General features: G+C 41.2%; 1 protein-coding gene across 2 annotated transcripts; it reads left to right on the forward strand.

Moving 5' to 3' along the window:
* Window positions 1-1,775: 1,775 nt before the first annotated feature.
* Window positions 1,776-12,708, forward strand: LOC114799998 (zinc metalloproteinase-disintegrin-like batroxstatin-1). Of its 2 annotated transcripts, XM_028997041.1 has the most exons (23): window positions 1,776-1,881; window positions 2,082-2,297; window positions 3,299-3,387; window positions 3,559-3,635; window positions 3,797-3,875; window positions 3,970-4,046; window positions 4,766-4,949; window positions 5,043-5,105; window positions 5,194-5,265; window positions 5,387-5,553; window positions 5,727-5,808; window positions 6,232-6,362; window positions 6,447-6,624; window positions 7,902-7,991; window positions 8,675-8,870; window positions 9,796-9,895; window positions 9,977-10,133; window positions 10,397-10,477; window positions 10,750-10,840; window positions 10,955-11,063; window positions 11,887-11,974; window positions 12,074-12,145; window positions 12,249-12,708. In XM_028997041.1, the coding sequence occupies exons 2-23, from the start codon at window positions 2,237-2,239 to the stop codon at window positions 12,276-12,278; spliced, it is 2,274 nt and encodes a 757-aa protein (XP_028852874.1). In that variant the 5' UTR covers window positions 1,776-1,881; window positions 2,082-2,236; the 3' UTR covers window positions 12,279-12,708. The 2 variants fall into 2 exon arrangements, with proteins under 2 accessions (XP_028852874.1, XP_028852875.1); XM_028997042.1 differs by lacking the exon at window positions 3,299-3,387.
* The last annotated feature ends 1,832 nt before the right edge of the window (window positions 12,709-14,540 follow it).

Genomic DNA, 14,540 nt, shown 5'->3' on the forward strand with positions numbered 1-14,540 from the left:
GACTTTTCTTTCCTTTTTCCTTTCAGAAGGTTTAATAATTATGGATCATTGGCAGGTAAATGAAGGCTGGAAAACAGCATTTCTTTTGGACGTCCTCTGACCCTTCACTCCACAGAATGGTTGTCTAATTGGAAGTGACAAAGTGGCAAAACTCTGATCGTGGTCCCACACGAAAAAAATATGGTTTTTGTGGTCAATATCTAAGAAGACAGTGAACATACCTTTAAAATATACTTAAACATTTCAGAAATGAAATTTTGTCTACCTTGAAATATAACAGATTTTGCTTAAGCAGGCTTGCGGCTGACAGAGCCCCTTCCAGGACACTGGGGACATGCCAACAGTGGGGGAAACCCACAGCAACACCGGGAGAGCATGCAAACTACACACACAAAAGCAGAGCCCGATTCAAACTCACAATCTCGGGGGTGGGAGGCCCAACCACTAAACTGCTGCACAGCCATGTACAATAAAAACATTACGTTAATCATAAACTGTGCCTGTAAAATCTCAAAATGACCAAATACCATGCCTGCAGTAATGATTCATTCATGAGTCAGTCAGAGCACAGACGGGTTAACTAATAACCACCACCCCCCCCCCCCCCCCCCCCCCCCCCCCCGTTATCACATCCGCAGTGTAAAAGGACCTCTTTCATGCCAACACAGCTATGTGCAACCAAATGTTATGAGCACGGTATACATACCTCTCACTGCAAATTCCCTTGGGTAAAAGTATTATGGGGTTCATTTCCGTTTTTAAGCCGTCTTAGATGCCATCATGATGTACTCTGTACTTAAAGTGTTGGTCTTCAATCTGAGAGGTGCTGAACTGGTTTTGCACTATGTTCCATACGTACTTATTGAGAAATAATAGTAATAGATTCAGGACATTATTATTATTTGCACATCACTGTTATTCTACTGTGATCTCAGTTTCAGACCTGTTAGGTTTACATAAGCCGGTGATTATGAACTACAATGACCTCTTTCTGCAGTCATATGCTGTGCTTCAGGCAACAAAAGATCGGCTTACCTCAGCAGGTCAAATCTCACGGAAGTGCGGGATTTTTCCACACCGACAAAACTCGAAATATATTACATACACAATGAATTCAATTTAATACATGTCATCTACAGGTCTGTTCCATGATGAACCTCCACAAAAGGACCCTCAAACTCAAACAGAACGAAACAAAAGAGATCCAAATCATGCCAGATAACAGTCGTCCCACTGATAACAGCGTAGGTAAATATTCCGAAACCAACCCCCTCTCCTCATGTTGCCATATATGGCTGTACTGTACTGGTACTAAGACATTTATTATAAGACAAATCATCCAGGTCCAATAAAATGACAATGTTCCAGTTTTAAGTGAGGAGACAATAATGCAAACGGGTTTCACCTTCACATGACACCACAGGCCAGACATCTGATTAGGGTTCAAGGCGTGTGGCTTGGATGAGGCACTCCGTGATAAGAAAAAACTCGGTTTTGAGACGGTATTTGGCCTGAGAAAGAGGATATTTGTGCAAGCTTCATAGAATGGGTCAGAAATGCCACAGAAAAAAAATACAAAGGCCTCGTTTGATGAAGAAGGATGCGGCACAAGAATTGGCCATATTGTCCTGTTGACGCTGAGTTGGTGTGTCGGATATAACCCAGGAATGTACACAGTCGGAGAAGAAAAATCAGGGCTACGGAAGCAAAAACGTCTTTTTTTTTTGGAATTGCTGTTATTACTTCCTAATTGAGTGGGCTGTGTGTTCTGAGAAGAAACGTATGTTGCAAGTGACATTTGTTCCTCTTTTTTGAGGTGACAAATCTGCTGATGTCCGGTTTTTGAATCACAAGGTACAAAGACATGCAAACGTTTTGATGGTAAGCTATTTATTTACTGACATAATAGAGAAAATTATTTATTTAATTAATTAACTCTCATTATGAACAATATTTCCATGTTGTTGCAGTTTCGGTGTTACACGTGACACAGCCCTCTGTTGCGATGGTGGGATTTGCGGTGCAGTGATGTCACAGTCTGTGTTTTAAGTCTGGGATGATAAAGAACACTCTTCCTGCAGCCAGTGCTGTGCACACAATGACAAGCAGGAAATGCATGTCAGGCTGTACCTGCCCATGAAAGGCGTGGCCTATGGCGGCAGCAAGCAGACATGCAGGTGGCCCATAAAGCTCAGGGACAATCTCTCCAGTTTCACTGTGTGTCCACACGCTGACAATGGCCAGGAAATGTCTCCTCTTGTGGATCTTTACCCTATTTACATCACCCGATACTGCAGGTAAGCTACTGGATACGTTCTCCTCAACTTCACAATGACTTTGTAACTCAAGTACCACCTGCCATGAGGACTTTAAATTGAGCTCTTAAAGTCAAGGTGGGAAAAATATTGTGTCTTTGGGTCTCAAGGCATGTGTTTTGGCTCATAATGTCTGAGTTATCTTTTACTGTTGTTTAATGTAATAAAATACAGTATGTATAGAAATTATAACTTAATGAGGACAGTAATTGTGTATTGTATTTGCACTCAATTGACCCAATTTTATCTTTTAATACTTATTTGTCCACTTATTTTATATAGCAGGCAGCACAACCTTAGACAGAAATCAAAGTGACTGTGCTTTGAATACTTTTCACTGAGTAACGAAACTGAGTGGACTTTAACACCAAAACAGCGCCACTCGCCTCATCTTACCCGCCGTATTGCTGCAGTTAAGAAAAAAAAAACTCTTAGGAGACAATGGACCAGTATAAACAAGTCAAACTTAGTGTCTCAGCGGCCGTTCCTCTTGTAGGAGTTGCAGTGACAGCTAAGGAAGAATGTCCATCCTTGCCAAAGCAGGTTTCAGCTTGTCTTCTGTAAGACTTGTCATCTGTCCTGAGCATGGGTATTGAGCAAGGGTCTTAAGCATAAACTCTGGGGTGGAGGGTTAATCTTTTTATCATCGACCATTTCTGTTGGCTGCACCACAGAACACAATGAAAAGATCAGGAGACATGCTTGAATGTAAGTTAGTTCGGTTCCCTACACTTACGATGCAAAATCCAATTATGGTTTTACATTCCAGTGGTTAAATGAACAACCCTCTTCAATTTGGCCCAAATGGGATTAAGCCGCAACATGTCTCAGTAATAAATTATTCCAGTTAGACGTCAATAAATATTGAATTTATTGAGCTTTATCAAAATAAATAAATAAATAAAAAAGTGAATGCTGGCACACATTTCAGATACAAATTAATGCATTAAAATTATTAATTGCTAATTACCCTTTATACGCAGTGTGCAGAATCCTTGAGCTAGACGGCATTAAGGTGTATGATGTCGTCCGACCAGTCAGATTGCACGACTTGCATAAAAGAGAGGCGGAGGTGGGCCATCATCCTTCACCTTTATCATGTACAAAATGAACTGTAGTTGCTAAAAGCTGCTAAATAGTTCTCTGTATCTGGCTCTTCAGCAGCATAGTATAAATTTAACCAATTTAGTCATAGTTTGCCACATTGTTCAGCATTATAAAATTGTGCAATGTGCTGTCGCAGTCTACCAGATCCAAAGTGCTGAAGTATGGAATGACGTTGCGTGGGAAAGATGTCCAGATGCATCTCGAGCAGAATGAGTAAGTCTGACTTGGTGTCTACTTTGCAAAAGGGGAAAAGAAACATACAACCAAAAAACACTTCCTCTTTTGCATTATCAAAAGACTGTTTGTCTGAATAATTTTCTGATCAAAATTGCCATAAAAGGAAGATTATTATTTTTCCCCCCTCTGGGCCGCAGAGCATTGCTAACGAAAGATTACAGTGAGATTCATTACACAGAGAATGGCACCAAGGTCACCACCACACCTAAAGACTTGGTATGTATAGATCAGTGTAAATATGTCCTAGGATTAAGATGTTGAAACAACTTTTTTATTACTTTTTTCCCCTCATCAATCACTTCCTCTGCAGGATCACTGCTATTACCATGGAACGATTGTGAATGATACAGAGTCCCTGGTCAGCATCAGCACATGTGATGGCTTAAGGTAATGATGTGCCCAAAAGTTGATGAGCATTTTCACATTATCTGTAAAAAGCAGACAGGTTGGTTAATGAATTAATTGGATGTTACTATGATGCGCTGAATCCAGGATTTACAAAAATAAGATGTCACGATCTTGGATATTTTACTTATTACTCCGATTCCGTACCTTCCAGACCAGAGTTTTGTGTTTGTCTTGATTCCCTAATTGTTTTCCACCTGCTGTAATTTGTATAAATGTGCCCTTGTCGTGCCTCGTTCTGTCATCCATCACCAGCACATTGGGTCATGTGTGCATGTCCACTTTTTTGTTCTCTTTGTATATGCACATGTGCCATGTTTAGTTTATTAAGCCCCTGTTTTGTGAGTCAAGCGAAAGCGTTCATGTTTTTTCCCCGCCACACAGTCCCAATATTAATAGATCAATCAAGAAATACAATCTGTAATGATTTTTGATGTAATCATCCTGAAGAAATACACACCAATAAAAAGGCTAGTTAGCTTCTTTCCTTTAAGATAAATAAACATTGGTTCTATTTTGTTATATTTATTTACTGCGACCTTGCACTCAGCCAACCCCCATGCAGTACACTATATTTGCATATCCTGTATAGCATTATAGAATTAGTATACTTGATTGACCAAATGTGTGACTTGATGATATGTTGACATAGATAGTAGGAAACAAGGCCCTGACCACATTTAATATCCATGACTTCGTAGGGGCTATTTCCAAACTGCTGCCCAGAGGTACCTGATCGAACCCGTCTCTGAGGACAGCAGTGGAGATCATGCGGTGATCAAATATGAGGATGCCCAAGACAAACCAGTCGTTTGTGGAGTAACAAACACCAGTTGGTTCCCTGATTATCCACCAAGGATCAGCAAAGCACGCTCTCGGGCGATGGTATTCAAATGCAGAGTCATACGCCAGGCATTTCTTTTTTTCTCAACCTTCTTATAATGTTTCTAAAACGGCTGTATATACATTATTTGACAGGGACCAACGCTGCTTCAGCAGCAAAAATATGTTGAGCTCTACATTGTTGCTGACAACAGAGAGGTAAGGAAGAAAGGTCTGACTGAAAGGTCTAATAATGGGGAAGTCCAATGCACATGCGGCACAATAACAATATTTGTTTCATTTGCAGTACAAGAAGTATAATAGTGACATCAACGAGGTGCGGAAGCGGATATTTGAAATCGTCAACTTTGTGAACATTGTGAGACACCAATTGCACAATGTGCTCCACGACTGTCACAAATAAACAACCAGCATTCCATTCTGCTCTTTTATAAAAATAATTGAAAAGACCCTGTGAATTCCTTGTTGGTTCTCCATAGGTGTATAAACCTCTCAACACCTTCATTGCCCTCACCGGGTTGGAGATCTGGACGGACCAGGACAAGATGAATGTGGCTACGCCCGCTGGCACCACTCTGGACAATTTTAATACTTGGAAGAATAGTCAACAAGATGTCAAGCGTCACGATAATGCCCAGCTTGTAACGTAAGACACATTGCAGCCAGTGTGGAAAAATATAAGAACGTATCATGTTAAGTTCAGAGTGATACGGGTGAAATGGGAACTGGAGCCCGATGTCCTTGATAATTGGCTGGAACAGGACCTTGACCTACTGCATGAAATCATATTTAGGTGATCCCTGTTGGTCTGTGTTGCAGAGGCATTGACTTCGACGGGCCGACAGTGGGACTGGCTTTCATTGGGACGTTTTGCTCCAGTCTCTCCACTGGGGTCATTCAGGTATCACCCTATTTGTCAAATCCTCCAGTCTTGTTAACATGATGTTAGCGAGAGATAATCCTGCACAAGGCATGTTTTAAAGGATTTCTGCTTTCTCAACAGGACTCTCTTGCTACAGTTAGCAATTAGCATTCATCTTCACCGGAACTGCTTGATTTAGGTGTAATTTAATGTGTATATCGGATTTCAAAACCAACATTGGCATTTGGTGAATTTTGAACACCCAGTTCCCTCATATCCGCAAGCTGGGCATAAAAACATGTCCTGCCCTGGCCTTGCCGGTGGCATTTCTTTAAATTCGGGCTTTCAAAATTGGTTCCTTTTTTGGGTTTTCCTCTGGGTTTTTTTTAGGGTTTTCCTAAAATAACTTGCCAAATATCAGAAATATTGTAAAAATATGTGTTTTGTCATTGTGCCTCACAGGATCACAACCCAAGAGCACCTGCAGTGGGGGCAACAATGTCTCATGAAATGGGACACAATCTGGGGATGAACCACGACACGAGTTCCTGCGTATGCCCTGACAGCACCTGCATAATGGCTGCTGCTCTCAGGTAAGTGGATGGATCCACCAGTTTCGAACCGACCCCGGGTGCCCTGGGTTGCCGGTAGTCACACGTGCCCATGCCTCCTTCCAGCTACACCATCCCGCAGAAGTTCAGCAGCTGCAGTGTCGACCAGTACAATCAGTTTCTGAACAGCAGGAACCCCGAGTGCATGCTGAACACGCCAGACTACACAAAGATCCTCTCCCCGCCTGTTTGTGGCAATGGCTTCCAAGAGACAGGAGAAGAGTGCGACTGCGGAACTGTAGAGGTGACCTTTTCTCATTTGATTTTTTTTTTTTTTTTTGGTCAAGAATTATCTCGGTCACTTTGTTAACATAGAAATAGTTCGGTTCTACATTTTTACATTTCTCAAATGGAACCTTGAAATGGTGGCAGTGATTTGTGCCAATGCCAGATATGGTTACTTCAGTTACACAACGTGCAAAAGTAAACTTTTTTTTTTCCATTCATCTTAGCCCATACAACCTGAGTGAGTTGCCTGTGTGCCTGGGAGGGTTCACACAATTTTGTTCTTGAGTAGCGCAACACATTCAATACATTTACATGACATTGGGGGAAATTTAATTCTTGTGTTAGTCCGTAGTTTTCGGACTTTGAGTCAGATGTCTCTCTTGGTATACTTTTGGCAAACAGACAAGGAAAAATGATTCATTTACCCTGATTTTAGGGTTGCCAACATTCACATCACCAAATTAAGCACAACCTTTTCTCATGCACAGCACTGCAGGACGGATGTGGTGTTGTGTGAATAAACTCTTTCTATTCGTATTTTTATTGGCCTGACAAATGTAGGACAAAAAACTATGAGGACAGTGGCTGAAGTTTGTGGGGAAAAAAATAAGTAAAGTGTCATAGCGTTACACTGGCAAAATGGCACATGTTTGGGGACTGTACATTATATTTTGAGAGTGAATAAACAAAGTAGTACAATCAGAACATGCATTTGTTTCCAGAAGGTGCTCCTTCCACAAGACTGAAGAAGATAAGAATGCAGACAAGAATCCCTTGTTACAGAAACGTGTCTTTGACAGGAACAGGCAGGCCTGTGAAGATTTAAATTACACATACCCTGCATATTCACATCGCCCCTAGGGTGAATCACAAAAGAATGGTGCGGGAGGCAAACCCCCACTGCAACCAACCACAGCTGCTTGTCTGCATCAGGTTCCAAACACGTGTTAAAAAAAAAAAAAAAAAAGTAAAAGACGGACATGGAAAAAAAAAATAATAATTTTTAAGTGACAAATGGAGCTTTGTTGTGCTGAATTTGCATGCTCTCCCTGCATTGGCAACGAGTTTTCTTCTGGTTTCTCCGGTTCCTTGTGCAGTCCAAATTAGGTGAATTGGTCTGCAGGTACGTGGGCGTGTGTGTGTGTGTGTGTGTCCTGCGGTGGGCTGGAACCCAGCCCTGGGTGAGTCCCCGCCCTGCTCCCAGCAGCCACGACCCTGAGTAACAGGACTAAACGGTTATTAGAGGTGACCGAAGATGACAATATGGGGCTGGCATGTGTTATGTGTTTGCAGGACTGTAAGAACCCCTGCTGCAACGCCACCACCTGCACTCTGAGCAAGGGCTCTGACTGTGCCGTAGGCGACTGCTGTTACAACTGCAAGGTAAGAGTTTCATTCCTTCTGCTCGGTCACTCGGCTGATTTTTGAACAACTTAGCATTCAGCCAACACATCTCTTATACTTTACTGTCCAACATCCAACAATTCTTTGGCTAGTTTTCAGTTGAGCAGTTCTAGGCCTGTGTTCCACTCCTCTGTTATGTCTCGTTTTCTTGTTAATTTATCCCACCTCATGTGCAATGCTTCAAGGTTTTATTCGAATAACCTCAGTTTTTATGGAGCGATTCAGCTCAGTATTGAGCCTCTGGCCATTGTTGTCTGATGCAAACTTTTATATTCTGTCCACCCACATTGTTTGTTTTCTTCAGCCACCTATACAGCCTACCTACCTACCTACCATCCTGCTTTTCATTCTACCTTTTAATTCTGATCAGCTCACAGTTATCCAATAGCCTTCTTCATACATTGCTTACAGACATTTTTCTGGTTTGGTGTCTACCCATACACCTCCGTTTTTCCTTTATTCCTCTTTTTTTTTTTTTTTTTTTAACCCCCCTTCATATGTATTAATCCTAAGTTTCACATTCATGCATCTGGACAGTTCTGTTATTTTTGATGTCAACATGATGTAAAAAGGTGGCATCATTTCCTCCAGCATGTCTAAATGCAAATGACTCATGAGTCATGTATACATTCATAGCTGTGATTTCCACACCCCTTCTACAGATCGTGCCTCGCAACACTGAGTGCAGGAAGAAGCGTGACGACTGTGACCTGCCTGAGTACTGCGACGGGAAGTCTGCGGGGTGTCCAGAGGACGTGTTTGCTGTGAACGGACACCCCTGCCAGGATGAGAAGGGCTACTGCTACAACGGGCAGTGCCCACAGCGGGAGAATCAGTGTGTTAAAATGTGGGGACCAGGTGAGTGAAACAATACTGCAGTGCTGGTTCATTTGACCATTTTTTTCAGGTGTTTTGCAGCCTAAAATGCTTTACATGCTACATTTTTCTTTCTTGTAAGGCTGTCAAAAAAACGAATTTAAATGTAATTTAAAGTAATGTGGCTACTACTACAAAATTCATCCTAGCCACAAACAATCTCCACAAAGTCCATTTCAGACGCATGTACTGTTACATGTTTTTTCTAATAGAGACATGGCTGCACAGGACTGCATGGTGGTGCATGGTCTGAATCAGACATTGAGCAGAATTAGAAAAAGGGTTTGACAAATGAACTATTGAGAAAGTCATTTGCATGTTATTTTATTCCCACACTTATAAATAATATTATGTATTATAGAAAGATTTGGTCTTAACTCTCTTAAAATGTGTTTATTTAATTCATTCATGTTTTAATCATTTGACCGTGAAAATAGTAACGTGAGTTGTTTTTTTTTTTTTTCTTATTGCATAGTTCATTTAAAATGAACTATTTTGCTAACAAACTTGCGGATGCAAGCAGTTGCTGGAGTTACTCTTCTTGACAGTATTTTGGGGATGTCCCTGACCCCAGGGAAGGCCCCAGCACCAATGTTAGTTCTCTTAGGTGTACCTTGGGTTCCAGAGTGGAAACTGACTGAATTTGTTAGCAGAAGTGATTAATGAACTTCCGCTGCATTTCATCTGGTTTGTGTGTGCGTGTAAATGTATAGTAAAAGAAGCCACGTTTTTGGCACAACAAAACTCAGAAACAACATTACTAGGTAAGATTTGTAGAAAGCTTATGGCAAATGGAAAGAAATGGGGTTTGTTGAATGTGTTTTAGAACATCCATTAATCCTGGAGAAACTAAATTGTGTTGAGTTAATTATTCAACTATTCATCAATGTCCATCTGTGTCCTATAGGCACTGTACTGGGGACTCAGAATTGTTTTAACCAGAACTCCAGAGGGACGTACTATGCCTATTGCAAGCGCACCGACAAATACATACCTTGTCAAAAACAGTAAGTCACCTTAATAAATGTTCATGAATTTTGCAAACCATTTAATCTAAGGTGTGGAGTAATTTAAGCTTCCTTCTGCAGGGACGTGATGTGTGGAAAGTTGTTTTGCTCAGGAGGTATGGAAGACCCAAACTACGGTCGCTATGTGATGTTCGGTGATTGCAAAGCCACATTCTATGACGACCCTAGCAATGACTTCGGCCAGGTGGACACAGGCACCAAGTGTGGCGAAAGACTGGTAAGGCCTATCCTGTGAAGTTAGTTTGCACCACTGGCAGCAATATCAGCTTAAAACCTCAAGAATCAGCAGCCTCAAGATAAACCTTTGAGGTTTATCCAAGAAGCAATTTTTTTTTAGTCAAAAACTTTATCCATTTCCCGTTTGGACTATTTGAATAATAATTGAATAAAAATAGCCAAGGCTATTTTGGGGAAGAGGTGGTTTGGAAGTTAAGGAATCGGGATTCGTAACCAAAGGGTTCTTCCCTCTGTGTGGCCCAGGTGTGCAGCCAGAATGAGTGTGTAGATCTACAAGTAGCCTATAAAGCCACCAACTGCTCAGCCAAGTGCAGCGGCAATGGGGTAAGTGTAATAATGTAAAATCTAATAATACTGACTCAACTCGGACGGACGTCTGAAAGCAACATGACTGCTGGGTTCCTGAGTTATTGCTGTTTAGTGATGCAACTCTATGCCAGTTGTGTACAGCTTCGCACGTCTTGGATAATAATTTACAAGGCGCTTCTTGACATTGAGAAGACACCAGTTTTGTGCAGATAGTTGGTAAAAGTCAGTTTGTTGTAGTGTAAAATTATGGCACAAAATACGTTGAAGTGTTTTTGAAATGATTACAGGAGTGCAACCATAAGAATGAGTGTTGGTGTCAACCAGGGTGGCTTCCTCCAAACTGTGACACTGCTGATGGCAGCACGCAGCTCTCTAAAGGTGGGTCAAGGTTTGAGCACTCATGAGTAAATGCACATTAACAGGGAAAAAAAAAGCATCTATGCCGATGAATCATTGTGTTCTTGACCTGGGTCTTTTGTTTTCTCATTTCAGATGTTGTGATTGGAATTGCTGTGTCAGTGGCAATGCTGGTTTTGGGCGCTCTTATTGTTCTGGCCATTTTCCTTGTGAAGCGTAGGCAGAAAGCCCCTCGTCAGTCTAGGTGAAAAGACTCATGGACTGGAACACAGACACACCTACAGTACAGGCCAAAAGTTTGGACGCACCTTCTCATTCAATGTGTTTTCTTTATTTTCATGACCATTTACATGGTAGATTCTCACTGAAGACATCAAAACTATGAATGAACATGTGGAGTTATGTACTTAATAACTGAAATAACTGAAAACATGTTTTATATTCTAGTTTCTTTGCTCTGATTCCTGCTTTGATCACTCTTGGCATTCTCTCGATGAGCTTCAAGAGGTCGTCACCTGAAATTTTTAAAGTTAAAGTCAAGTGATTGTCACATGTGATACACAGCAACACAGCACACGGTGCACACAGTGAAATTTGTCCTCTGCATTTAACCCATCACCCTGAGTGAGCAGTGGGCAGCCATGACAAGCACCCGGGGAGCAGTGTGTGGGGACGGTGCTTTGCTCAGTGACACCTCAGTGGCACCTTGAAGGATCGGGATATGGTTTTCCAACAGTCTTGAAGGAGTTCCCAGAGGTGTTTAGCACTTGTTGGCCCCTTTGCCTTCACTCTGCGGTCCAGCTCACCCCAAACCATCTTGATTGGGTTCAGGTCCGGTGACTGTGGAGGCCAGGTCTCCACTTTTTGTTAAGTACATAACTCCACACGTGTTCATTCATAGTTTTGATGCCTTCAGTGAGAATCTACCAATGTTAATGGCCATGAAAATATAGAAAACACATTGAATAAGAAGGTGTGTCCAAACCTTTGGCCTGTACTATATATCTGAAATAGAAATTTACAATGGCAAGAAAAACAGTTAATTTTTCTCCCACTGTTCTTACCAGCTTCCCAACCCCAACCATTCAAGCTGTGAGCAACCCTCAGTTTAGGCATCAACACTTAAAAAGCACCCCTCAACTACATCCTGAGAAGGTATGAAACCCGTTTAAGACCCGTTTCAGACATCCACCCACAAGCGTATATAATGTTTTTTAATGAGTCACATTTTATTTATTTTGTACATCCCTACAGGCACCACGGCCATCAGCACCACCACTTCCACCAGGTCCCCGTCAGTACGACAACTTCATGGCAGCACGTCAGGTAACTAAGACCTGCTTCTTATAATTTAACCATTGCCTTCATGCATAAAATATAATCAGGAAATGGTCTATTTGGATCTGAAGAGTTTTTGTTTCATGTCCAGGCATTGAGGCCTCCTCCTCCCCGGGTGTGAGGCATGCCACACTGTCACCTACAGGACACATGCGGGTATGGAGATTAACAATGCAAGAAGATATTATTTTTATTCGGTTTGCCATAGACTGAAGAGCTGAAAATGTTAGATGTGCAATGTGCCGGGCTGTAAATGAGCCATGACTTTGTCATATAGATATACAAAACATCTATTTATTTATTTGTCCATGTCTTGTCTGTATGAAATGATTACTTGGTTGTTCTTGATGATATTTCTGGATTTTTAAAAAAAATAGTTTTTATTGTTTATTTTATCTTTTTGCATCGTTATTAAAATGTATGACTGTTTTTGTATGAGGTTTAAATGTCATTTGGGTTGTTTTTCTATAAGGTGTCATTTGGTCATGTGCCACCTGAAAATGTAACAATCTGTATATAATGACCAAAATAAAACCAGAGTAATAAAACAAAGAAAAGTCTGCTGACTATCACCAACAAAACAATAAATATGTTGATAAATTCTGATTTGAAAAGTCAGATCAATAGAAAGCATTTTCATAAATCAATCAAATCAACTCCACGTCCAACTGAGAGGCTGTTGACACTAGAACTCCCAGGTTTTTCTGACCCCCTCAGCCCTACCAGAGGTAGGCCAAATGGCCCCTTGATTTGAAACTAAGAACTCAATCACTGACAATTGGCTCCCATTAATTACTGGAAGGACCCATGACCTGTGAGGTCTGATACATTTGCATTTCTTTACTTAGAATAGCTCAAATCCGAGGCAGACCAAACTTCAGTGCATGACATGGAAAGCTTCACAAAAGTCTGCTATATCTATACAAAATATCCCACACAATGACTGAGCAGCAACTATAGAAGACAAACATTCACAAAATATATGGAAACACAAGTCTGTTTTATTTATAAAAAAAAAAATGAGAGTTTCAAACTTTGCAGCGTTTACAGACCCCGTGACCATCGTCCCTGCAATTGGTGCATTTGAGCTTATAACACTTTGCACAGGTAAACCTGCTGCGATTTCTGGTGCAGTTCTCCTGTACCTGGCACTGAGTTGTCCATACAAGTCCTGGCACAGCAGCAGCCTTCCTCTCTGTCTCCAATGCCTTTTGTTGCATAAACCGGCAATGGAGTTCCTTGGCTAGAAGACTCAGAAATAATCTTCTTTTGCATTCCCACCCTGTACACCCTGTTGTAAAATACATCTACTGACAAACACCTCGGGACTCGGTAAATCTAGGGCTAAAGTTCTTCACGCATGGCTGTGGTATAGTTGACTGTGGACGGGGCTGTGAACTGATGACAAGCTAAATTTGGGAATAAAAGGGTTAGTTTATCACATGCATTCACATATCTTCAAGAACTTACGGGTACGAACAAGCCGCAAAAATATGCCAAGAGATTACACTGCTGCCGAGGCTTTTAAGAAAATGTACAGTTGAGCATGGCTGCAAGATGGAAGCAGATTGGGACGTGCTGATGGTGTTCATCTCCATCCTTCTCTCAGAATTCCGATCTGGCACGTCAAGGGCATGATGGCTTCCACAATCAGCCAAACATTTCTGCCACATTTGTCAGAACAAAGGCAACTGTTCACAAATGATTAAGGATATTAGGTAAAAACAACAGGGCCAAATGGCCCCTCTCTGGGAGTTCTAGCGTAAAAAGATCTAACTATTTCTCAGAACTGCTGCAACCAACCTAATCATTTTCTGAATAACGTTTTTAGAGGTTACATAAAATAATTGCTGCAACTAATCAAGACATTTTCTCTCTAGTATCCAGCTGAAGTGTAATCATTTTCAATAAAAAAAAAAAAACCTGCAAAAATTACATTCTGCAAAGTCGGGAAATATCCTGTGATTTTTCTGCATTTGTATTTTACTGTTGAAAAATCGGAAATATTTTGCAACAGCTATCACTCTGAGTGGCAAATTATATATATCAGTGTCAAAACTCCCATCAAACTCAATCCATGTGTTCATATGTTTATAAATCTGACAGAATGACCTCTGCATACATATATTGTAGGAGCACCTTCAACTGACTGAGGAATATCAGGTTAAGTGCGTTGTTGTTTTTTTATATACCTCAGTTGACTTACAACTGCTGAGGCTTTCTGGACACATTTACCTATCATCTGAACATGTGATGCAAATCCCTCTTTTAACAAGCAAATTAAGCACTGTGCCGCTTCGCACAAGATACCCTGGCATACAGAGGCTGTGCAGATCACCAGCAGCCATTCCGGCATCTCTGCTTCTGAACCACGTGAATCTAA

The sequence above is a fragment of the Denticeps clupeoides genome, chromosome 11 (genome assembly GCF_900700375.1).
Source record: "Denticeps clupeoides chromosome 11, fDenClu1.1, whole genome shotgun sequence".
NCBI lineage: Eukaryota > Metazoa > Chordata > Actinopteri > Clupeiformes > Denticipitidae > Denticeps > Denticeps clupeoides.